Genomic DNA, 27279 nt, shown 5'->3' with positions numbered 1-27279 from the left:
ACACAATTAGAACGTTTCTCTGTGATTATTTCTACCCATATGCAGTACTTAGGCTGACTTAGTATTCTGGCTGAAACGACTCCAGTTAATCCATGCCCAGGTAATTGACAGTTTAATGCATTGGACTGTGATTAATAAACCAAAAAAGTTTTAGTTATTTTTAATGAAATAGACCCAATATATACCTAAAATGACTCCTTTGTCAAGGACTATGAATGGATCCTTTTGATGAATATTGTGTTAGAGCTAATGAATGAATAGTAACCACGGTGCTAGCCTTTTAGGTGGATATTGTTGAGATATCAGAGACGTGGTGTCAGATAGATATAAAAAGTGCAGAATTGGAATTTGGGGAGTACAGTGTGTACAAAAAGGATAGACAAGACAGGAAGGGAGGAGGGGTTATGTTGTTAGTTAAGAAACACAAAATCTAAGGAAGTGCATTGTCCACCAACATCCAATTGATGTTGGTGGACAATGCAATGTTGAATCTGTTTGGGAAAGGAAAAATGAAAGTAGGTGTATGTTATAGGTCTAATGAATCTGATGAGTATAATGAGCAATTGTGCAGAGAAATAGTGGGCCAGTAAATCAGAATGTCTTATATTGGGGGATTTTCACTTTCCAGATATTGACTGGAACTTGTGGATTGGTCACACACACACACACACACACACACACACTAGAAAGATTTTGGATTTACTGAATGACTGTTTTCTACAGCAGCATGTTTGAGAGGCAACAAGAGGGAGTAATACTCTTGATCTGATTATCAGCAGCGATTATTCATGCATTAAGAATTTGCAGATAAAGGAATCACTGGGTGACAGTTATCACAATGCACTGATGAGGGAATTACTTAAACACGTAACTACCATCAAGGCTAAAGGGAGGTGCTTTTGTAAAGGTGACTACAAGGGTCTCAGACAGTTTTTAAATTCTGTTGAGTGGGATCAACTGATGATGTTACCAAAGTTGAATTCTAAATGGGAAGCCTTCAGAGACTTAATCTTGGAGGCTACTAGGCATTTCATACCAACTAAGAAATACTGTTCAAAGTTCAGGCCTAAATGGATGTCAAATGAATTAACGAGGCTCGTGGCAGAGAAGAAAAATGTATGGGATGCATATAAATTATCAGGCGACACAGAAGCCTACGTCAGATATAAGCTAATCTGTAATCAAGTCACAAAGGAGGTTAGACAGGCGAAGGCAGATTACGAGAAATCTTTGGCAAAGGATGCAAATAAAAAACAACAAAGAGTTCTTTCCTTATGTAAACTCTAGAAGGAAAGGGATGAATCAGATTGGAGCACTTAACATAGATGGGTTGACTATTGATGATCATGCTCAGGTAGCTGATAAACTGAATGAGTATTTTGCATCTACATTCAAACATGAGGAGTTATTCAATGAGGGGAATGCCAGAAGTTTATCAAACTCTAACAGGGAGCTAAGTGATTCTGTAATAACTGAGAGCAAAGTAGAGGAGAAATTGTTGAATTTAAGCATAAGGAAGGCACCTGGGGAGGACGGGATCTATCCAGTTATAATAAACGAAGCAGCAAAGGAAGTAAGAAACCCTTAGCCATAATTATGAGAGCTTCCTTGGACTCAGGGGAAGTCCCTATGGACTGGAGGTGTGCAAACGTATCACCAATTCACAGAGGGGGTTCAAAAGGTGACACAAGTAACTACAGACCTGTTAGTTTAACTTGTGTTCCAGGGAAAATAATGGAGCCACTGGTTAAAGAAGCATTGTTGTTGTTATTTGGTTTTTAGGAGCATTAGTAACTAAGGCCATATTGCTCCAAGATATGCGGTGTTCATTCCCTGACCTTTCTGCATCCTCCGTATTTGGTGGTGACGGGCTCGAACCCCGGTCTAATCAAGAAGTGTGTGCTACGCACTGCTGCTGCTCCCCACCTGGTTACGGAGGCACTAAAGAAGCATTGCAGAATCATCTAGACATGACTGCAGTAATAGTTAAGACACAGCATTGGTTTGTTAAAGAGAGGTCTTGTCTGACCAATTTGATTGGATACTATAATGTGGTCACAAGGAACTGAATGTCAAAAATAATTTTGATATCATATACTTGGATTTCAGGAAAGCTTTTGATACTGTTGCACATGGAAGACTGCTGTACAAACTGGAGAGTATGGCATTAAGGATAAGTTACTACAATGGATAAAGGGATGGTTGAGTGGGAGACGACAGAGTGGTAATCGATGGACACTGCTCACTGTGGACAAATGTTATTAGTGGAGTTCCCCAGGTTTCGGTGCTGGGCCCATTGTTGTTTTGTGTATTCATCAATGATATTGATAAAGGTATATCAGGATTAATGTCCAAGTTTGCAGATGATACAAAGGTTGGCAGGGTTGTAAGCAACAGTAAAGACAGTATGCTACTCCAACTGGATCTAGATAAGTTTGGCAAATGCGCTGAGAAGTGGCAACCGAAGTTTAACATTGACAAATGCAAAGTACTGCATATGAGTAGCAATAACCCAAGAGAAACATACCAACTGTGTGGTACTACACTCAGGGAAGTGGAAAATGAAACAGACTTGGGGGTAATTGTGCAGTCAAATATGAAGTGTGCTGGGCAGTGCAGATGGGCTGCCAGAGTAGGTCATGGAGTTTTGTAAATGATATATAGGAATTTTGCTAGCAGGGACAGGGAGGTGATTATCCCATAGTACAAGGCAATGGTCAGGTCACACCTAGAGTACTGTGTACAGGTCTGTAGGCTTCATTTTAGGAAGGATGTAGAGTTGCTAGTACGAGTACAAAGAGGGACAACAAGATTGGTGAGGGGAACAAAGGGGGCTCCTACCAAAAAAGGCTTAAGTTCTGCAAATTGCAGCGCGGAGAGTAGGCACCTGCGAGGTGATCTGATTGAGGTGTATAAGGCCTTGAATGGGTTGAGCAAGCTGAATGCTGATGGGATTCTTCCTCTTGCTCAGATTAAAAACCTTGAGGGGGCAGAGATTCAAACTGAAGAAATACAGTTGAAGACTAGATGTGCGGAAATTTGCCTTTAGCCAGCAGGCGGTTGATTGGTGGAACAGACTTCCATCTTTTATTGTGGAAGTTGATAGCCTAAATAAATCTAAGGCTGAGCTGGACAGGCATTTGGAACGAATGAAGGGGTGAAATGTTTTTTTTTTTTTTTTTCTTTTGGCTGATGCTACCCATAGCCAAGTGGTCAGGAGCGTGAGTGCAGTAGCACACGCTCTTTGAGTAGACCGGGGTTCAAGCCCCTGACTGCTGAATACGGTCCATCTGCCAACCCGCACTGGACCAGCGTGGCAGATTATGGTCCATTTCCCTCAGCATGAATTGTTGAAGAGGTTCCATCCTGTAGTGGGTTGATAATGGCTGCACTTTACCTTTTTTTTTTTTTTTTACATAAGCTTGCTTTCTTGCATCATATGCCTCTACTAATGATAATGCTTTCCAGGAAGAATCAAAGAGAGCCTTACATTATAGCATGGTCTCTTATCACTTATTTAGAGAGGTCTAGGTTTGAATTAAAGTTAGACAAATTCTGGCTTCTTTAGCCAGCAGTAGTTAGTCCATCTCAGGAAGAGGAAATGGTATTTACTTAGTAGTTATTTTAGGCATTTTAACTGCACCATGTGCAAATTGGCCCTTGAACATGCACAAGTAACTAACTTTTTCATGGCATGCACACTGTAGTTTGGGGGTTTGCTAAATTAGTTGTTGTTATTTGGTTTTTAGGAGCATTAGCAACTAAGGTCACATTGCTCCGGGGATATGCGGTGGTCATTCCCTGAACTTTCCGCATCCTCCATATTTGGTGGTGACGGGATTGAACCCCAGTTTAATCAAGAATCGTGTGCTACGCACTGCTGTTCCTTCCCACCTGGCTACGGAGGCACCCCTTGCTAAATTAGGAATCAAAAGGTGTCCAAAAATAGTTAGTGCGATACGGGTCTATACTTTGGTGTGTATGCAGGTAGCACAGTGGTTATGATCAGCATCCCTCATTCACAGGTGAAAAGACCCAGTTTCAAATCAAATCATGTCAATGACACAAAGAACGTTTATGGGCTTTTTATTCCATGGCCGAGTTAGCCGGTCTCAGGTGTAGATAGCAAAAGTTCACACTGTGGTTTGTTCTTGGGTGATCTTAATATGACACTTTACTTTTTACTTTGTCTTTTTACACTGTAACATGCTGATTAAAAGCAAAAAATTTTCCACTAGCTTAATGCCTTCCAGTCTTCATCAGTAAACAAAAATTAGCATAAAGAACTCAATACAGTATTAAAATCACAGAATGATGCAAGGGAGCAAAGCCTTAAATAGCCACCTGTCATTAAAAAGAAAAATTAAAAGTGTTCATAATCAGTAATATTGCTAAACAAAGTCTTTTTAATGAAGAAACTGATGATAACATATAGGCTCACCTTTAGCTTGAATGACAGTGCTTATCTTTCAAAGAAGGCTTCCAGCCAGTTCACAGAATTGCAGCCACTTGCAATGTGGCACCAATCCTCCTCCTTCAGAACAGTCGTCATAATGGTATTAGCATATAGTGTACAGGGAAGCCACATGTTTTTGCAGCATCAACAAAAATATATGTAAATATATTTTAAAATATTAAAAAAGTAAACTACCTATGCATTTTCCTCCTCATGTAGTATCTAGCTGGCCTTTGAATTTCTCCATACTGTCAACCTCAATTAACAATGAAGGTAACATTCCAGTAATTTACAACTTGCTTGCTAAAAGAGAACTTCCTACAATCTATTCTAAACCTCTTTCCCCATAATTTAAATTTATTGTTCCTAGTTCTGGAATCATTTATAACTATCAAAATTTTGCCTTCATTGATTGTAATATTTCCTCTCAATGACTTAAGATCTCAACTCAGCCCGCTCTCAGGTTCCCAGTTGCCAAGCTTGGTAGCAACATATTTGAAGCTCCTTCAGTTAAATTCATAGTTGAATTATATACAAAAAAAATATTCATACAAAGCAAAGATTATAAAGTGAACATACTCACTTTTAAGTTTGCTCCATCAAATGGAAGAGATCCACTGACTAAAGTATATAAAATAACGCCCAAACTCCAAACATCAACTTCTGGCCCATCGTACTTTTTACCTAATATAGGTGTGTAGGGGAGGATGGGAGCAATCATAAGAATTAAAATGTCTGTAACATATATTTTCAACTAAACATAGTTATACAAGTTGTTGCAATTTAAAGTTCTAGATGATCTAATCTTTTTCACATTTGTGCTGAAATTTTTGAATTTGATTTTAAAATTGAAATAAATATTATAGTTTCAATATTACAATTTCTAATTTCAGTTTTTTTCTCAACTGATTTAATAAAAAAAAAAAAAAAAAATGATGGGAAAGTGATTTAGTCTAAAAAAAAAAAGTGTACTTGTAAAACAAACAAGTTCTACAAACAAAGAATGAATAAAAATGTAACAAAATTAGATGAAGAAAAGCTGGTTTTAGAAAAATAAAACTAATTGTTCACTTTTACTTACAAGAACATCAACAGATCTTTAATAGGATGAGAGTAAACAAATTTCAGGAAGAAAAAAAAAAAAAAAAAAAAAAAAAAGCAATGATTTAGACAAAATAGAGTTAGAAGTCATAAAACAAAGCAAAATTATGATTTTAAAAAATTCAAATTCAAAAAATTCAGTGCAAATACAGCAAAAAAAGTTTTACCTGAGAAATCTACAAAAATCTAATAATATGCAAAACAGATTACTAGAATATTAAAGTGCAACACCCTGTTATATACGACATATACATAATACAAACTTACACATACAACATAATGAAAAAAGTATCAGTGAAATTTTACATAATATTAAAAAAATAAAATGACAATAACCTTGTGATGTCTCATTCTAGGAACAAGGGAAATTTCTGCTTCTTCTGTGTTAAATATTAAACATGTATTTGAACAGATTAACATGGAGCAGCTCTTAGTTATCCTAACAAGGATAATTTCCTGTGTACATTACAGACAGACATTATCCAGATGTGTTTCCTATTTGGATAAAATGTTAGGATAAACAAACACTAATGATATAGTCCTAGAGTTGCAAAGAGTGAGAAGAATTTATGAACGGCATACTCACAAAGAATATAGTACTTAATCACCAGAAATACAGAATACCAGCATACCATCTCACACATGAAACACTTGTGGTTTCAGGAAGCTTAACTTGTAGCCCAACAAAGCCTTACACAGTAGACATACTGCAAATGGTGCATTCTGATTCTTCAAATTCCATTTAATGGATGGCTTTAGACAATCACCTTTAAATACAATGGAACAATTTGTCAGGACATCTCCACATGATCAAGTGCTATTTGTACACTAATCAAACTGGAATTTGTTTCTAAACACATTCTTCTCTTACTGAAAAATACATCTAACAGTAGTAAGAGTAAATTATGTGATGTTTAGTCTGAGATAAAATGCTGTTGCAAGAAAAAAAACAGGCAGCATATTTATGTAAAGATTTAATTCAGGAATGTGGAATGGTAGTTAATTTGGATCCTTTTATACTCATAGTTAAACTATTTCAGGTTTGATATATTTATGCAACGTTAATCACCAGAAATTATATTAAAATGTAATTTTAAACTAAACATTTCATTTCTTAGTAGTAAAAAATTCGTTTTGCAATACGAATATCCAATATATTAACATCTACCAATGTTTACCTAGTCAGGGCAGGGAGTTAAATTAGCCTTATAAAAATATTCGGATTAGCAATGCTTCAATTCAAATGTTAACATTAAAGCTCAATAACGACCAAGATAAACCAAATATTTATTATGCTGTATACTGATTATTACTTAAAGGAAAGTTTTCATTACATACCAAGTAGAATATGCAAAATGCAATACTAACATAATACTGTATCTTATGCAGCATTTAGACATTTCCACTTCTAGACTGCATACCCAGGAAGCTTACTAAAATAAATCCTACAATATTTTCAGTTGTCACTTCTACTTTTTTTTCCTTCATTAGATTTGGTTCCTCTATGGATTTGTAGATGAATTGTGTATACTCTATGGTTATTTTGCTGGATGAAACTGCAAAATTTCTGGACATATAATATTCACTGAGGCCAATTAACTCAGAAACAGTATGAAAAACAGCCAAAAAAAAAATCCCTCTCATCTTTATGGAATTTGGGCAGACTTTTTACAGACAGTATGGAAGGACAGCAATCAGGGTGTTACAGTAAAGACTATCTGTGGCACTGGATCCTCTTTCCTAGATATCATCAATAAGTACATCCAGATGGTGGTGTCAAACTTTTTTTTTTGTCTCTAGACACCTTTTGGTTTCTAGCTTTACTAGTGGCCCTGCCCCCCTTTCCTCCCCAAAAATATCATTTTGTTTTATTGTTCCCAATAATAAAACACTGACTGCCCAATAAAAATATCTAACCCACCTTCAAAATGTCTTTCCATATATCAAAATATGCAGATTTTAAAAAAAAAAAAAAAAAAAATTAAAAACCGATCCACTTCTCTATCAGAACACAATCTGTTAGGTACACTCTAATATAACAATTTCCAGAAATTGTTAGAGAAAAAAAGTTTTCATTTATCTCTCAGAACTAGCATGATGAATAAAGTTTATATTCAGTTATTTTTTGGTACATAACTCATTTATGGTGCATATAATAAGCAGAGCACCTTCTCACGGCCCACAAAAGCTTGCTGTCAATCCCGTAAGGTCCATGGACCACACTGCATGTCATGAGATAGTGATCAGACCAATAATCTAACTGTAGTTATTAACAATCAAACTTGATGGCAAGTATACTATATTAAGTGAAAGTTTCCACTGACCAGCAGTGTTTGTTATATCTTGTTATACAAGTCCATAGCTTATTATTACCTGTTCTTATCACTCTAAACTAAACCTAATAGCCATATGCTTTCTAGCTGAAGAATGGTCACCTAAGGATCACTATGACATTCCCCTATTTTTGCTATTTTCCCCCTTAATTTCATTTGAGAGCCACTATTCTCTCAACTCATAGTGATTTCCAAAGTAATTTTTTATCACAGTTTTTCTATTACAATTTAAATAAATCTCTACTAAACAAGACAAAATAAAATTACTCTCTAAGTTGATGGTATTTTATATATAAGTTTTGAGAAACTGCCAATATGCAACTCTTTCACAGTTACAAGATAATCCTGAATCTCTTTAACACTACTACCAAAGACAAAATACCAACCCACTATGGGATTAAAATAACAGTAATAACAATAATAATGCAGATAGTATATTGTTTGGGAGACCAATGAAACTGGGATTTCATCTACAAATTATTATACATTATACCACTTGCATCCCACATATGTACCAGAGGTACATGTGGGATGCAAGTGCAAACTGCACGTATTCACAGGCTGGTTTGCCATTTTTGGCCACTGAGGTTTACTGAATTGTTTTTGTGTAGAGTCAGAACTGTTGGGTGAGTGGTGGGTGAGGAAATCTGAATTCTATTTTGACAGTCATTACACCTTCCCAGAGTATAAAATAATGTGTCTGTTTATGCACAATTTTCTTGAAATCTATCATTATGTACTGTCATCTTTTAATGTGTTTCCAGCTAACAGCAATAAAACTGTGGAATTTTGAAGTTTTAGAAAACTTCAAAATTCCACTAACTCACACCACAGAGCCATTCTCTAGTGAAAAAAACCCACTTTCCTCAGCCTACAACGTTTGGAAAACTCATTCTTGAAAGGCTGAATAATACTTGGTTGCTCTGATATGCAAAACAGCCATACAACAGAAATGTAATCTTTTTACTGTGTGGCTATTTTTTCCTTGCAGCAATGCTTATTATTTTATTTAAACTTTGATTCATACTTTCCAGATTTATAAATCTTCTTTCTACATCTGCTACCTAACATACTGGAAGATAATTTTTATGTAACATAAAAATTTGTGTTTATAACATCTCACAGAATATATACGCTGAGTGATCATTGAATTATGACCAAATAACTAATACTATGTTGTGCCACTGTTAGCATGGATCTATTCACATAAGCATTGACTCCACTACATCTCTGAAGATGTCCATAAGAAACAGCAGTCATGCTGCCTGCAATATTTTCCACAGTGTCAGAATAAATAACAGTTGCATGTCTATATGCCTCATCCCCCATTCAAAAACATCCCACAGGTGTTCGATTGCATTTAGGTCAGGTGAATTTGGAGGCGAATCAAAATGGGTGGTATCTTTACTGTGTTCCTCAAACTGCTCATGTACAGTGTGGGTCCAATGGCATGGCACATTGTCTTAGAAGATCCCGTTACTGTCTGGAGGGTGGGGGGGGGCAGACAATAATTTACAAATTATATCCTTCCTCATCAACCGGTGCAATACCACCACTTTGCTTATTGGAGGCTTGAAGTGGTGGAGACATGTTTAGTCTCCAGAGCTAAGTTCCGGTCAACCCTTCCCCATCTCTTCCAGAATGAAGTATGACTGATGAATTTTGAGGTTATGATGAACATCAAGGCGAGATCTGATCTTCCTTACATTTCAAAGGTACAGCTCTAAAACAGTGTTCGCAAGCTCCTAAAGTAAATCTTTAGGAGGCTTCCGGATCGGCTAGTGTATAATCTTGCTACCTCTACTCTGCCAGACAGTGACTGGAGGGAGTCCGAGTAGTGTGTATGCGGAGGGGAGGCATTGTCGAGGCCACGTTACGTCAAGGATCTGGGTATATTCTTACCATGTGTATGACATATCCAAAATTTCATTACTTCATACAGCATGTCCACATCCACATTTTCTTACTATTGAATACACCATGAATTGTCAAACTAATAGAGTAAGTTGATCTGGGAAAAGATCTAAACCTCCCAAACACTTCCTAGTTCATTTCACAAATATATGTGGTGTCAATTCTAATCTCAATGATGTCCTTTTCCACTTGCAGTCTGTCAAACCCTATGTACTTTTTCTGACAGAATCTCAGTTATTGGTTGATTCAACTACTGCTCATCTCAGTTGCCCAAATTATTCGCTGTACAATTCCTTTCACCTCAAAGATGGTACTTGTGCATATGTCTATTCTGATATTCCCTGTCAGAGACTTGGTAATTTGGAATCTCCTCTCTTCGATCTTCTCTGGCTCAAAATCTCTCCACCTCACTGTGTCAAATTCATCTGTTGTCTCTATCGTTCTCCCAACACCACTAATCACTTGGAGCTCTTTGACTTCCTCTCTTTGCAACTTGACCTTTTCCAGTCCAACTTTCCTAATGGTGAGGTAATTTTCCTTGGTTATTTTAATGTTCACAACTCCAGCTGGCTTCCGTTTTCTAGTCACACCGACACAGCTGGTAGAGATGCTGAGGCTTTTGCAATTACTAATGACCTTGCACAGATTGTTCATTTACCTACAAGAATACCGGACAATCCTAACCATACAGCCATCATGCTCGATATTTTTCTCACAAACAACCCTTCTAAGTACACGGTCGAAGTGAGTGGTCCCTTAGGTACCTCAGATCACAACTTGGTGATTGTCTCTTCTCCAACGGAGCCTTTATCTCGTGGCTATTCCCAACCTCATATTGTTCAGCATTACAAGAATGCAAAATGGGATGACCTGCAAGATTTCTTTTCTTCTTTTCCTTGGTTGGATTACTGTTTCAAAACGTCTGATGTCAATGTTTGCTCTGATCGTGTCAGTGAAATTATTCTTGTAGGAATGGAATCCTTTATTTGAAACTCCACGTTAAAACCTTGTCCTATATCTAAACCTTTGTTTTCCAATAAATGTGCTAAGGCTGTTCAAGAGAAGAACATTGCATATCATAATGGGCTTGTTTCCAATTCTTCAGTTTCATTTTCTGCCTACACCAAAGCTCACAACAATTGTAAAATAATTATTAATCAGTCCAAACTAGATTTTGAACAGGCTTGCTTCTTGCCCTAATGGTAGCCATGCATTCTGGTCTCTTGCCAAAGATATTGGCCGCAACTTTTGCCCATCTCTGCTCCCACCTCTGTCAAAACCACATGGTTCCACTGTCACTTCAGCCAAGGATAAAGCTGACTTGCTAGCATCCCTTTTTTCTTCCAACTCATGTATTAATGATCTTACTAAAATACCTCCCACCATTCCCAACACACTCCATTCAATGCCTCCTGTGGTCTTTCGTCAAAAGAATGTCAGAAAGATTGACGAATCTTGATGCTAAGAAACCTCCAGGTCCTGATGATATTTCTCCACTTGTTCTCAAAACCTGTGCTCCTGAACTTACTCCTGTTCTTTGCCACGTTTTTTCACTTTCTTATTCCAAAGGTGTTTTTCCTTCTGCTTGAAAATTTACTCATATCTAGCCAGTTCCTAAAAAAGGATGACAAATCCCTTCTGTCCAATTATCATTCCATTGCAATTACTTCTACTCTTTCTAAAGTAATGGAGAAATCAATTAACCGCCAACTCTTAAACTACCTAGAAACCTTCCATCTGATCAACAATCGCCAGTATGGATTCTGTCAGTGTCGATCCACTGGTGATATTCTGGCTTATGTGCCGACCGGGCTAGCCGAGTGGGTAAAGCACCTGCCCGGCAACCCAAAGGTCGCGGGTTCGATTCCCGCCTCGGGCTTGGATCAAAGTACTGCAAAAACCTTGGGAGGTGCAATATGGCCACAGAAGCCGATGCGCCAACAACTACCAAATCAAATCAAAATCTGGCTTATGTTATCCATTTATGGAAAAATTCAATGGAAAAGTTCGTTGAAACACATGTATTTGCTCTTGACATCTCAAAGGCTTTCGATCATGTTTTGCATAAAGGTCTTCTAAACAAGCTTCCATCTTATGGTTTGCCAACTGTTTTTTGTAATTGGTTATCCAGTTTTCTCTCTGATCGCTCACTGAGGGTGATGGTAGATGGCTCTCTGTCTTCTAACTTCTCCACTGATTCTGGTGTCCCTCAAGGTTCAGTTCTTTCCCCCAATCTTTTCCTCTTGTATATTAATGACCTTCTATTGACTGGAAATCCTATTCATAGTTTTGCTGATGATAGCACATTGTATTCCACTTTCCATTTTGAGAAACCTTGCCCTGCTCAATCAGCCTAAATTTCTCGAATATCTCCTATAAATTCTTTAAATGCCGATCTCCAGGTAATTCTCCAGTGGGGCAAAGACAATTTAGTTGATTTCAATCCTTCTAAAACTCAGTGTTGTCTTATATCTCGCAAAAAGGATTCTTCTGCTCCTATGCTTAATCTTTGCTGACACTCCAATTTCTAGGCAAGTTGATATATCTCTTTTGAGGATTATTCTGACTTCTAATCTCTCTTGGCAAAAGCACATCACAAATATTGCTTCCTCTACATCTAAAAAACTTGGTTTTCTCTTTCCCTCTACGCGTTACTTTTCTTCCAAACAGCTGTTCACTCTTTACAAATCGCAAATCCACCCCACCATGGAATATTGTTCCCACATCTGGGGCGGTGCCCCCTAAACCTCTCTGCGGCTTCTAGATTCCATTCAGAAGAGAGCTGTTAGATTAATTAATGACTCCTCTCTAACGGAGTTTCTCCACTCGCTGTCTCAAAGATGTGCTGTTTCTGCTACATGCTTTTTCTACAGATACTTCCATGGGCACTGTTCTTCTGAATTGACTTCTATAATTCCCTCTCTCTCTCTCTCTCTCTCTCTCTCTCTCTCTCTCTCTCTCTCTCTCTTTCAAAACAGTCTGAACATGTGCTGCCACCAGCCAACATTCATTTACTGTCTAATTTCAAACTCACAGAACCAACTTTTCATCTTCCTCATTTATTCATTCATCTGCTGTTTTCTGGAACAACCTTCCTGCATACGTATTTCCTGAAAATTGCAGTCTACAGAACATCAAGTCCAATATCAACAAATATCTTCTTTCGTCTTCTCAACCTCCAACCGAAGCACCGTACCTAGTACTATAGGTTCTTATACCTCTCGTGTTTGGGGTTTTCATAAAAAAAAAAAATATATATATATATATATATATATATATATATAGCTAACTATCTAGTTCAAGCTGTCAGCTTTAATTACCTGCAAGAGCAACTTGTTCCAACAATCAACGACTCAATGGCTAAAAGAAAACTTCTTACAATCTAATCTAAACCTCAACCTCTGAAATTTGAGTTTATGCCCCCGGTTCTGAAATTCTCTATAACAGTAAAAATTCTGCCTTCATTCATTTCTACTAACCCCTCTCAGGGCCTTATAAACCTCAATAAGGTCACCTCTGAGATGCCTGGTTGCCAAGTTCTGTGGCCCACATAATCAGTCTTTACTCGTATGCATGGTTGTCCTTTTTCCATCTCATCATTCGAATTTCCCATCTTTGGACCCTTTTCAAAGATGCTCAATATTTTTTCTCAGATGGGATCTCCATACTTCAATACAATATTCAAAGTGCAGTCTTACAATTGCCTTATACAGTGGGATTATGACTTCTCTATCTTTACAGGATAGCGTTTGACATATCATCAATAGGTCACCATGGGCTTTCTTGACTGCCTGTTTACACTGCTCAGAAAACTTCATATCTGCCCAAATTATAACTCCTAGATCCCTTTCTTCATCCACTGTTTTTAATTCAACTCCACCAAGCGTATAATTTATTTTTGGGTTGCTATTTCCCAAGTGTAAGACTTTGCATTTTGCTCCATTAAAACATAGCTGCCACTTCTCTGATCATCTTTGAAGTCTGGTTCAGGTCATTCTGAAGGAGCGCTGCTTGGCATTAACCACTAATGACTACCAATTTTTACCCTGTCTGCAAATTTTGACATCACCTCTTCTATCCCTTTGTTGATGTCATTTATGAAAATGAGAAACAACAGTGGTCCAAAAACAGATCCTTGGAGAACTCCACTCCTGACATACCATCAATCTGAAGAATATCCATTAATCACAACCCCCTGCATTCTGTCCTGCAGCCAATCAGCAACCCATCTTAGAATCTTTCCAATAATCCCGACCTGTTCCAGCTTATATAGTAAGTCTATATTTGACTCGGTCCCTCTCGTGAGGGGCTGAGTCAAATGCTTTGCTAAAACCCAAATAAACTATGCTGAAATTGTTCCCTACATCCAGCTCAAGTAACTGTGTCAAAATATCCTACTAAGTTAGTTAAACATGACATTCCCTTAACAAAACCATGTTGTGTGTTATTCATATTGCCATATCTATTTAAGTGTCTCTGGATCGCACACTTAATCATTGCCTCTACAATTTTCCCTACCACTGGAGTCACACTAACCAGTCTGTAGTTATCTACTTAGAACTGCCTTTATGTATTTAAGATACACTGGCACTTCTCCAATCCACAGGAATCTCCTCCGGGTCCAAAGATGCCCTCATAATTAACCTCAATGGTTCAATACACTCCCTGGTGATCTCCCTCAAAATTATCAGGTTTATATGCCATCAACTCCAGGAGCCTTACTTACATTTATGTTAAAAAGTTTTTCGAATAAACATTCATCTGCGATTACAAAATCACTAATTTCATACGGCTCAGCCTAACTTGCACTAAACACACGAAGGGCATTTCACCAGTAAAGAAAGATGCAAAGTAACTATTCAATTCATCTGCAACATCAGCTGGGTTATCTAAGACTTTACCACGTGCAGTGCACAAGGATCCAATACGATCGGCTTTCTTCTTTCACACATGAAAAATTCCTTGTCCCCATACTTTGCTCTCTTAGCCAATTCTTTCTCATATAGCCTTGACCTCTCCAACCTTATTTGTGGTACTATTACCGATCAACTTGTACCTGTTGTAGGCTTCAGTACTTTTTGTCGCTCTGTAACTATCCCATGCTATTTCTTCTGCTCTATTTGACCAGCCAGCACCGTGGTAATCCATTTTGGCATCCTCCTCCTGCAATATTTTTTTTAATGGTATGCATGCATTTATGGCTCCTGTAACTTTTTGCTTTAAAAATATTCCATAATCCAAATGCATTTGTCCTCATTCAGAAATCTGCCCAATTAAAAGATGCCATATAGCACCTTAAACTGTCAAAGTCCCCTCTTCTGAAATTAAAACCCACGCCTTTATCTTTAACTACTGCAACATCTTTCTTCATCTTTCAGCTGACGATTGCATGATCACTTCCTGACAATAGTTCTTGTACTATAAGCCCTGTGATATCATCCAATTCATTAGTAATGATGAGGTCAAGAATATTCTCACCCCTAGAATATTCTCTAACATGATGGTACAAATAATAATCATCTAGTTTATTTTTAAAAAAAATTCCCCCATGGGGAGTTTCCCTACCACTTATTCCAATAAATCTGGGTCAAATAAAAGTCACTCATAACAAGGCATTCACACTTGCTTGCCCATTCCAACTGCATGTAGAGACTCTTGTCATACTCTTCACAATCATCCGGCCTGTAAATTACTCCCACTCTCATTATACCTTTGCTTCCAACTAATTCACACCACACAGATTCTATGCTGGAAGACGTAACCTCAGACTCAGCAAAAACTCTTTTTGCGGTCAGGCTACTTTTGATAAGAAACATGAACCCACCACCCCTTCTTATCTTCCCTAAATACAATATATATACCATAGTGGAACTCTCATCCAAATTTCAATGTGGCACCACGTTACCGTTAACCCTATTATTTGAGCATTAGTTGTTCTAAACAGGAGTTCAAATTCGGCCTTTTTGTTTTCAACACTCCTGACATTACTGTAGACACAGTTAGGACTAAGTAATCTTCTATAGTTTACTACACTAACACACCCTTTGAAGTTATTTAGGTTTGTTTCCCTAGCTTTATCTTCTTGAAATCTTCATTTGAAACATTTCTGCCCTCAAAACATTTTACCAGCATCAGCTGTTGCAGCAACATACAAGAATTCAGGAAGTGAGTGCAAGCATTACTTACCCATATCATCAGATAAATGTGGAACTAAGTTACCCTTCTCGCTCTAACTAGTAGTTTTCCTGAACTCTTAAGGTATCCGCGATGACACTCTTTGCACCACCTTTGTTCAAATGAATACCATCTCTGCAAAACATACTCCTTCTACCTACAAATGTAGGGCACACTGATAATTTGATTGGATACTACAATGTGGTCACAAAGGAACTGGATGCAAAAAATAATTCTGATATCATATACAGCAGACTCTCGATTTATCGGAGCACTTCAAAACTCCAATTTAAAAAAAAAAAAAAAAAAACAGAAATCATAAAAATTCAAGCAATAACTAGAATAGGTATAAACAGATATTTTGTTAGTTGTAAATAAGGGACAAGAAGCAGCGTTATAAAATAAAATTTCTGTTTATACTCTGGAACGACAACCAAGTCAGTAGAGTTTACAATAAATCTTCAATAACAATATCTATCGTATTCAGTAGGCACAGGCTTGAACCCCAGTCCACTCAAGAAACGCGTGCTACATCAGGCCTGTCATCATTAGGATATCAGCGTGCCTATTATCTTGCAGCTCCCGCTGTCTTCACACTCGCCACTCCAAAAAAAAAAAAAAAAAAAAAAACCAAATGTTTAGCTTGTTTTAGTGCATCACGCCGATTGTTTTGTTTCGTCGCACTGCAAAAGGACAAATTTTGTTTCGTTATTTACGTAAGGAACATTGGGTTTTTTTTTTTTTTTTTTTTTGTTTAGAAATCCCAAAAATGATGGGAAAACGCAAGAGTTGTGAAGCTTGAAATTATTCAAAAGTTTGAAAACGGTGCATCTGTTAAATCTCTAATGAACCATTATAATGTTGGTGACCAAACCATACGCGACACTGTAAAAAATAAAGGGATGCTATTAGATTTAAAGTTGACATCATAAAAAATAAAGGGAAACATTGTATTGGACACATGAGTAGGGCGTGGTAAGTTTTTTATCTATCGCCATACTTTTTACGTAGGTTGCTGAACGTTTTTTGATACGGTCCCCGACTTATGTAGCTTCGGACTTACATTACATTATTTATATTTCTTTTATATGACTAAAGATTTCAGTGAAGGGGACACACATTTCACCATAATAACATAAAAACACAAAATTCCAGATATCGGCATTATCGCAAATGCAATAAGATCGAGTTTACTATCCGTTTATATATTACTTTATAGTAGTGGACTCCAGAAATGTGCTTTAGTAAAATGCGAACTTGCGTGGGGTTATAAGGGAGTATTCACCCTGTGAAGTTCTTTTCAGAAAATTTAATTTTGACTGTTATCATGGTGCCGACTAAGAGAATAAGTGACAGCGGCACTAGTAAATCTACCAAGAAAAGGAAAGCAATCGAGTTGGATCAGAAAATTAAAATAAGGATGTATGAAAATGGCCAAACATCAACAAATATCACACAGAATTCAGATTTGTCAGTGGCAATGGTGAACACAATAAAGGAGAAAGACAGAATACGAGAAGCGGTGAAGGGATCGGCACCAATGAAGTCAACTATAATAACCAGGGCTACGAAATACATGTTTTTACAGTACAATAACGTGTGTTTTCTTCCTTTTATGTTTCCTTATGTGCCAATCTGGTTACTTCATCTTTGTCCCCAGATAAATTTTTTTAATTGAACTAATTAAAAATATATAACTATTTTTCTTCATTCTTCTGAGGATATTATGTGGTTTTTGTAATTTTGGCATATCAGGGATATTTTGTTAGCAATATTTTGTTAGTCATTCCCGAGTTACGTAAAACTCTACTTACGAAAGAAGACCTGGAATGTATCTGTTACGTATGTTGGGGACTTACTGTATTTTTGGATTAACTGGGAAATTGATTATCCGGGAATTAATTCTTTTTTACCACCTATCCCGGAAAATCGAGAGGCTACTGTACTTGTATTTTGGGAATGCTTTTGATACTGTTGCACATGGAACACTGCTGTACAAATTGGTGTGGTATGGTATTAAGGGCAAGTTGCTGCAATGGATAAAGGGGTGGTTGAGTGGGAGATGGCAAAAAGTGGTAATGAATGGACACTGATCTACATGTACTAATGGTATTAGTGAAGTCCACCAGGGTTCGGTGCTGGGCCCATTGTTGTTTTGTGTATTTATCAATGATAATGATGAAGGCTTAATGGGCAAATCTGCAGGTGATACAAAGGTTGGCAGGCTTATTAATGACACTAAAGACAGCATGCTACTGCAACAGGATCTACAAAAGTTAGGCAGATGGGCTGAGAAGTGGCAAATGAAGTTTAACATTGACAAATGCAAAGTACTGCATATGGGTAGAAGTAACCCCAGAGTAACGTACCAACTGTGCGGTACCACCCTCAGGGTAGTAGAGAATGAAAAGGACTTGGAGGTAATTGTGCAATCAGATATGATGTTCTCTTAGCAGTGCAGCAGGCTGCCACAGCAGGTTGTTGTTGTTGTTGTTGTTATTTGGTTTTTAGGAGCATTAGCAACTAAGGCCATATTGCTCCGGGATATGTGGTGGTCATTCCCTTGACCTTTCCGCATCCTCCGTATTTGGTGGTGACGGGCTCGAACCCCGGTCTAATCAAGAAGCGTGTGCTACGCACTGCTGCTCCTTCCCACCTGGCTACGGAGGCGCCACAGCATTGTGGAGTTTTGTCAATGATATATAGGAATTTTGCTAGCAGAGACAAGGAGGTGATTATCCCTTTGTATAAGACAATAGCAGGCAACACCTTGAGTACTACATACAGGTCTGGAGGCCTCATTTTAGGAAGGATGTAGATTTGCTAGAACGAATACAGAGAAGGGCAACAAGATTGGTGAAAGGAACAAAGGCGTGCACTTATGAAAAAGGCTCAAGTTCTGAAAGGTGCAGTATTTGGAGACAAGCACCTGTGGGGTGATCTGACTGAGGTGTATAAGGCCTTGAATGGTTTGAGCAGGCTCAATGCTGACAGAATACTTCCGCTTGCTCAGACTAGGAACTTGAAGGGGCATAGATTCAAATTGAGGAAAGACAGTTGTAGAACAGATGTGCAGAAGTTTACCTTTAGCCAGCAGGTAGTTTATTGCCGGAACAGACTTCCATCTGTTGTTGTGGAAGTTGATAGCTTAAATTAAAAGGCTGAACTAGACAAACATTTGGAGTGACCAGATGGGGGAAATGGGAAGGGTTTTTTTTTTTTTTTTTGCTGATGCTGTATAAGCTTGCTTTCTTTCACCATATGCCTCAACTAATGTTAATGCTAAATTCTTATGTTTCTTATGGTTCTGCTATTCAGTTAAAAATCTCAGAAAAGGGTAATACCATAACAAAGATAATCAAAAATGATAAAGAGGAAGTTAAATCAGACAGAAAAATATGGAGTATATACACTAATGACCTGCTAACATGATGACAACCTTAAAAATTCAACAAAAAATAATAGACTTTAAACAACATAGTTTATGCAATTCCTTGCACAACAGACTGCGACAGTATATACAAGGGGTTTCCGAAAAGTAAGGTAACACATTTGTTTTCTTAATAATGGTGAAAGGGAATGAGATGAAACTCAGTGTACAGATAGACCCTTTAATAACATTCAAAAAAACTGCCAGTGCAGTGTTGCGATACTGTCGCCTCAAAGCAGATTCTAGTTGCAAAATGGCAGCTACCTTGCGAGTGTATTCCAAAAGAAGTGTTTGTGAAGTTATTCGCTTTTTGCAAACAAAAGGGTCTTCAAGTGACATTCACCGTGAACTGGTTGCTGTGTATGACAAAAAGTTGATGACAAAGAAGCAGGTGTGTTTTTAGTGCAATGAATTTAAAGCAGGCCGTGTTGACAGTGAAGATCGACATCACAGACACAGTGTTCTGGGATCGCCAAGGCATTCTCTGTTGGTGGATTTCTTGCCAAAGGGAGGAACAATTAGTTCCTCCCTTTGGCAACAAACGTTGGAAAAACTGAAAGCCAACATTCGATGCAAGCAACCAGGACTCCTGACAAGCAGCGTGATTTTTTTGCACGACAGCACAACTCCACACACACACACACACACTGCCCACACCACTCTTGAGTGATTGCGCCATAACCGTTGGTAAACTGTGTCACATCCCCCCCCCCTACAGCCCAGACTTAGCATCTTCAGACTTCCATTTGTTCGGCCCTCTGAAAAACATCTTTCAGGAAAGCATTTCACCACGAATGAGGAAGTTCATCAGGCAGTGTGATGTTGGTTACTGCGTGTGAGCATGGACTTGTTCAGTACTGCTATTGATAAACTGATCCATTGTTGGGACAAGTGCATCAATAAAACTGGAGACTTTGTGGAGAAGTAGTGCCATGTTCACTTATTTCTTGGTGTGTAATTTCAACTTCGTATTATTAATTATCATCAAGAGAATAAATATGTTACCTTACTTTTCGGAAACCCCTCGTATATAGGCAGCACGAGAACATCGTTACATAGTAGAATCTAAAAACACAAAAGCAGTTTAAAAGTAGCCTCAAATAATAAAGAAAAATTAGACTGGACGGAAAAAATTAGTTCTGAGTTGGTAGTTCACCACTTAGACACAGGACATTACCCATCCTTTAAAAACACGATAATATTAGATAAACAAGACAAAATCTAAGTTAGAAACCAGTGAAACTCTAGCAATAAGATCAACAAACAAGTCAATAAATATATATAGACCAATAATTAATTCAGAGGAGTGGATCTAAAACAAATATCCTACAAATTCAAATTTAATAAAAAAACATAACAACACCCCTTCCCCATTCAGGACATCTACTAACAGGGATGGGTAATCACACACCTGGATTTCTGAGTGGAAACTTTCATATTCTTTCCTCTAATGGACCTTTAAGCTGTTCTAAATCCCTAGATTTTCAAATTCCCAAACTATTAGTGAAATAAGAGGGGGGTGAGAATTTCTTTCTATTCTTCCTTTCACCTACTTAAAACCCACCCCACACATGCTTTTGAAATATGGCAATGAAACGTGCCGAGACTATATATACTGCCTTCGACATGTTTGCTTCCCCTTTGAAGACGGTATAAACAAAAAGCCCCCATCAAGCTTCAAGTAATTATCTCCCATTATACTTCCAATTATTGCCATGCATGGATTTAGGGTCAAAGCTTGCCTTTATTCCTTTATCCTGTTGCTTGGTTCTTCCATATTTAAGCAGGTGTTTTAAATAATTTCCATCTATTCTGACCACATCTTACGTGGATGCAGTTATTCCGGGGGGGGGGGGGGGGGGGGGAGACCCAGGTAAGAGATTTCCTGACTTAAAATATAATATTTCTCTTAATTTTAATATTTCTTAATATCCCATATATTACATTTATTATTCTATTCTTATTTGGTTTAAATTCAAAATGAGGACACAGATTCTCTTAAAGAGAAAATCACAATAAGTTAGCATTTGTCTGATTTTACGAATATTAGCAGGTCTCGATCACAGACGCCTCTGTAGCCAGGTGGGAAGGAGCAGCAGTGCGTAGCATACGCTTCTTGATTAGACCGGGGTTAGAGCCCGTGACCACCAAATACAGAGGATGCGGAAAGGTCAGGGAATGACCACCGCATATCCCCGGAGCAATATGGCCTTAGTTGCTAATGCTCCTAAAAAAAAACCAAATAACAATAATAAATAATAAGGTCTCAATCACACAAGTTGTCTGTCCAACATGTTTAGTAAAGTTTTGAGACAACAAGGATTCCCATAATGTTTTTTATACAATATCAATGCCTCTAAAATATGATTGTAAATTCTTCCAGCTTTTCACATCTTAATAATAATCTTGCATTACATCTAATAATATATTCTCATAAAGGATAACTTTCTTTATCAGTCCTAATTCAATTTGTTCCTATTCCACTTTAAATCAAATTCATATGTTGAGAGATTTTAATGCATAGTAGTCAACAGAAATTAATGGAAAAGATTTGAAGGGGAAAAAAAAAAAAAAAAATAGTTTCATACTACTAACAACCCTCTTGTTAACTCAAATAAAAATTCTTGATAGGTGAGTGGAAACAAAGTAACAGTATACACATAGCATGCTATTTTTTGCAATAAAATATTGCTTGCCTTGATTTAAGAAGGGGAAAAAAAACAATAAAAAAAATGCACATCATCTCACCCAATTCATTCATTTCACTATCCAATGTGAAGTATCTCCCTTGAAGGGACCTTTGTAAACAAAAATTGAATGCAACAGATTTTGACTGAATGGGAAGAAATTATCCAAAATCTCTCAGAGAAGTACTAAAATGGTTAGTTTGTGATATCTATGGTGTAGACTGTAGAGAATACAAATAATCATGCAGAAATGAAAAACTCAGACGGTTTCTCCAGAATTGTCTTGATCATTCAATTAAATTTATAGAAGGTTATAGCCCTGACCTTATCTGTCTCGATCCTAATGTTAAACTGCCATGGACATTTCGAACCAGTAATGTTTGAGAATTATTTTAAATTTTCTTAAATATAAAAATTCATTACTGCTAACTCTAGTAACGATGCAAAAGCTGTAGTGAGATATCTTTAAATGAAACCCTCCATATCTATTTCCCTATATCTACAGTACTGAAGAATGGTCATGCAATATAGCATATAAAGACCACCATAATGTGTCCTTTGATCTAATAATATTGTCCGCAGCAATAATGCCTGCTATATTCATTACCATATAGGCTTCACTCTCTGTTCTTGAAATGTCTTACCTACTTGTAAATGGTAATGTAAATGAAATGTCTTACCTACTTGTAAATCAGGAGTACCCACCCTTTCATGCAGGGTGTTGCATATTATGCTAGAAATGCATTGCATGCCATCTAGACACAGCACAGTCAATACCCTCTCCCCACCACAGCAAAGACACTAACAAATGTTTTTGCTAATTACATAAAAGAATTTTATGCTGTCTTGTAATAAAAAAATAACAATTTTTACATTTATAAAATAAATTTATTATAGGTAAGAAATAAATGTTTGTTCTCCTTACAGAATTAATGCCATCAAAACTCACTAGCCCCTTACTTACCTGCACTAACTGAATACTAAAAGGCAGTAAATATGAACCAGTAAATAAGATTCCTGTCATGCTAAAACCCAGAGTGTAATATCTGGCAATGAAAGCTTAATTTAAACTATATGTCAGTGCTTTAAAAACTTTTTGGATGCTTACATCGCATGCACATTCTAATAATAAATGTCAACATCCCTCTAGGCACATGCTTAACCATAGAAATGTTTGATGCCAATATGATGCAAAAATTTGATGACACCCTTTGGGATATAAGAGGACACCCACACTGGAAAACTGTATTTAGCTTCATTGCTGATTTGTCATATCAGTAGCATAATTTGTTTAGATTATGCAAGAATTGAAATGTCATGACACTTTGTCATTTTATTATTAAAACTTTTCTGATGCTGATTAATAAGTAAAAACATAACGTAAAAAGAATCCCCACACACACATTGGGGGTGGGCCACTAATAAGAGCTCAACAGGCCACAAGTTGCATGAAGAATTAAAGCCCAAACATTTAGCATTCAGAAGCCTTACTACAGCTCTAATTTAAGGCTGGGACCTATGTGATTTAATCAATTTTGAATATGAGATATTAGCAGAAATAGAGGGCAGTTGTCAATATTGCTGTAACAGTGGCATCTTCGTGCCCAATGATATCAAATATTTACTTAACAATTATTCTATCCAAAGCCACCTACACTGTATCTACATACTCATGGAAAATTACTATTATTTATCCCTAACTGCAAGGCATTATAAATGAATTAAAAGTACAGCAACTTACTTCAGGGCTTACTGAATCTACACAAGGCTTGTAAAAGCCTGTGAGAGGGGATTCTTATTCTATAACAACCAGCTGTCTGTGTTCACTTGAGCCCTATTCACAAAAGAGCCCATTTTAACATGCCAACAGGACAGTGGTGCTTCTCACTAATGAATTAAGATAGTCTTTAATACAATTCTCAGTACTTTCATATCTTCTGTGAGAGTTGCCACATGCCACTCACTTGGAGAGGTCTAGGTCTGAGTCCTAGTCTGGAAGAATTTCTAAGGGCCTCTTCAATCAAGGCTGTAGTTTAAATAATAAAGAATACAGTTCAACCAGAAAACAGTATTTAGGTTTAATAGGACTATAAAGGCATAAAATAAAATGAGATAAATAAATAGAAGTTTCGAGATCTCTTCTTCAGCTATGAAAAATACATAAAAATGTTACACATGGACTGTGCCAGGCATGGTCATGTCAGGCAAACAGAGAGTGTGGACAAGGATGTGCACATAATGCTGTAAGCATTTACTGAGCAGAACTAGGTGGTTGTTTTTTATTTTTAGGAGCATTAGCAACTATGGCCATATTGCTCCGAGAATATGCAGTGGTCATTCCTTGACCTTTCCGCATCCTCCGTATTTGGTGGTGACGGGCTCAAACCCCAGTCTAATCAAGAAGCGTGTGCTATGCACTGCTGCTCCTTCACACCTGGCTATGGAGGTGCCTTAGAACTAGGTAACTGTTGCTTCGAATGTAGGGTGCGCACATGAGCTGAGTACCAGCGCTTATCACAATGCAACACTACAGCCTCTATGACTGCATGCAACTACACCCCTCTATTGCAATTGAAAACACTATGGCAACCAGATATGTGAAGTGACTCAAGGCACAGTCGTTGATGGTAGCAACATGACTGGTCAACGACTTCAGTATCATGCCTGGAATTGGGGTCGTGCTGCATGGACCAATAGTTCTCTGCAACTACAGAGTGTGCAGAGTCAGCTGATCGAATGGCCTTTCATGCTCTGAGATGTGGTCCTGGAGTCTCCTGGCAGTTTTCGCCACACAGCAGCTGCCACAATCATGTGACGCAGTATATCGCACCACTATGCAAAAGGGAGGGGTGTCTTCACCCTCAAGGCAAGAGATCGCAATCCTCTGCCAGAAAGCTGCACACACACTTTATCCAGTATCCATGTAGGAGCATAGAAATGCATTCTGAAGAACTCGAGTAATACAGGATGTAGGTGGTGGAGCGTATGGTCACTATGGGGGGGGGGGGCTCAGACATGCAGCAAGCTCACGAGCTTGTAGATCGGATAGGTGGCAGGAGACATCGCTGATCTGTAGTTGGTAAATTGGCCAGGGCACATAGGCTTTCAGGGCTGTACTTATCCAATCCCAGGCAGAGAATGCACAGTTCCTCTCCCAAGTAATTAAGTTTTTCAGAATGCAAAATACACAAAAAAGGCTTGTGAACACAAACTTCTACACAAATAATACACAATGGCATAACATGACCCAAGTTGGTGATACAGCTTAAAACTAACAACAACAGTGCACTTTGTTTGCAGGAGGAGATTTAATGTTTTGTTGGTCAGTTGTAGGGTTTTTCTTGTTTTTTTTAAAAGATAATTAGCGACTAAGGCCATACTGCTCTGTGTATATTGTCTGTGTTCTGAAGTTGATTTTCTGTTTGTTGGACAAAAAAACCCAAGTTTCAGGGAGGAAAAACCATTGTTTCCTCACCTGGGACTGACTAACTCAGCCAAATTGTGAAAAAGGCATATAATAATTCCTCCTGTCATCGACAGTACTCAAACTCAGTTCTTTTTCAGCTGGTATGGGGAGGTTGTTTGTTTGTTATTTGGTTTTTAGGAGCATTAGCAACTAAGGCCATATTGCTCCGGGGATATGCGGTGGTCATTCTCTGACCTTTCCGCATCCTCCATATTTGGTGGGCATGGGCTCAAACCCCGGTCTACATCAAGAAGCATGTGCTATGCACTGCTGCTCCTGCCCACCTGGCTATGGAGGCACCAGGTATGGGGAGGACAGTAATCCTCCCAACTGAGGGTCATGGTCAGAGTCACCAATTAATGGCAATATAGTTGCCATTAGTCCTGTAATAAAATTTTATGGTTTTTAGGAGATAAGATCCTTGATTTTCATGTTCAACCTTTTGTAGAATCAACTGATTCACTTTCTTTTAATGGACAATAATGCATATCCTCATTATCATCCACTGAAAGAAACTAGTGAACCAATACCTTCAGAGGGAGAATGGAACCCATATGGAATGGCTAGCCGTATCTCCAGATTGCAAATTCAACAGAGCATGCCTGAAATGTTCTAGGAAGGTGGAGTGCCACTTATGTGCCCCACTCCCAGTAAATCTGTAGCAGCCCTTACGCAATAATAAATTGATACCTCCAGCACTAATTAGCAATCATATTCTTAGCATGAAGAGCCCATGTTAAGCCTGTACTAGGTGTAGATCCATGGAGACTATCTGCCTTATTAGGGTACATTTCTCTGGATTCATCATCAGTGCTCTGCCAAGGACAGATGTAGCATACACTCAACTACGACTTCTCCATTATCTTCCTATCCCCAGCTCTTCTTTTCATCTCCTCACATCACCACTTCCCTCTCAATTCATCAGTTATAATGTTTTGTTTGTCCATTGTTGGTCAATCATCTTTCATCAATCCCTAACCTTGTAACACATTTAAAATCTAATTTCTCTCTTCTCCCTTCTGATCATTTCAGTCAAAACATTTCTTCTCACTCACCCTCATAAGCTTTTTTTTTTTTTTAGCCATTGCTATTCTTATTTCTGTGCTTCTCTTTGCTTCTGACACCATTATGCTTCTCAAATACCTATGCTTGCACACTTGTTCTATTTTCTCTTTTGCTGCTGTTGTTTGGTTTTTAGGAACATTAGCAACTAAGGCCATATTGCTCCGGGGATATGCGGTGGTCATTCCCTGACCTTTCCACATCCTCCGTATTTGGTGGTGAAGGGCTTGAACCCCGGTCTAATCAAGAAGCATGTGCTACGCATTGCTGCTCCTGCCCACCTGGCTACTGAGGCATCTTCTCTCTTGCAATTTCATTATTTAACTCACACAATATTTAACTCATCCCATGTTAAGTGATACCTCCAGCACTAATTAGAAATCGTTTTCGTAGCATGAAGAGCTTATGTCAAGCCTGTACCAGGTGTCGACCCATGGAGACTACCTGCCTAGGATAGCTGTGCGGAAGTTTGCCTTTAGCCAGCAGGCGGTTGATTGCTGGAACAAACTTCCATCTGCCGTTGTAGAAATTGATAGCCTTAATAGATTCAAGGCAGAACTAGACAAACATTTGGAGTGAGTGGATGGGTGAAATGAGAAGGGGTGGTTTTTTGTTTTTTTTTTGGCTGATGCTATATAAGCTTGCTTTCTTGCATT

The 27279-nt window shown here is 37.9% G+C and overlaps 1 protein-coding gene across 10 annotated transcripts in view; it reads right to left on the bottom strand.

Annotated features, from left to right (window-relative positions):
• The window catches only part of LOC150084011 (serine/threonine-protein kinase MARK1), a 343303-nt gene that overhangs the window by 141904 nt on the left and 174120 nt on the right, over nt 1-27279 (bottom strand). For all 10 annotated transcript variants that reach the window (XM_090375845.1, XM_090375847.1, XM_090375850.1 and 7 more), the window contains exon 11: nt 5040-5140. In XM_090375845.1, coding sequence (XP_090231971.1) covers nt 5040-5140 — 101 coding nt within the window. The remainder of the gene's footprint in view (nt 1-5039; nt 5141-27279) is intronic.

Source organism: Mastigoproctus giganteus, chromosome 6 (assembly GCF_048544385.1).
Source record: "Mastigoproctus giganteus isolate SK-2022 chromosome 6, ASM4854438v1, whole genome shotgun sequence".
NCBI lineage: Eukaryota > Metazoa > Arthropoda > Arachnida > Uropygi > Thelyphonidae > Mastigoproctus > Mastigoproctus giganteus.
The sequence above is the reverse complement of the archived record's forward strand: the minus strand, read 5'-3'. Positions and strand labels throughout refer to the sequence as shown.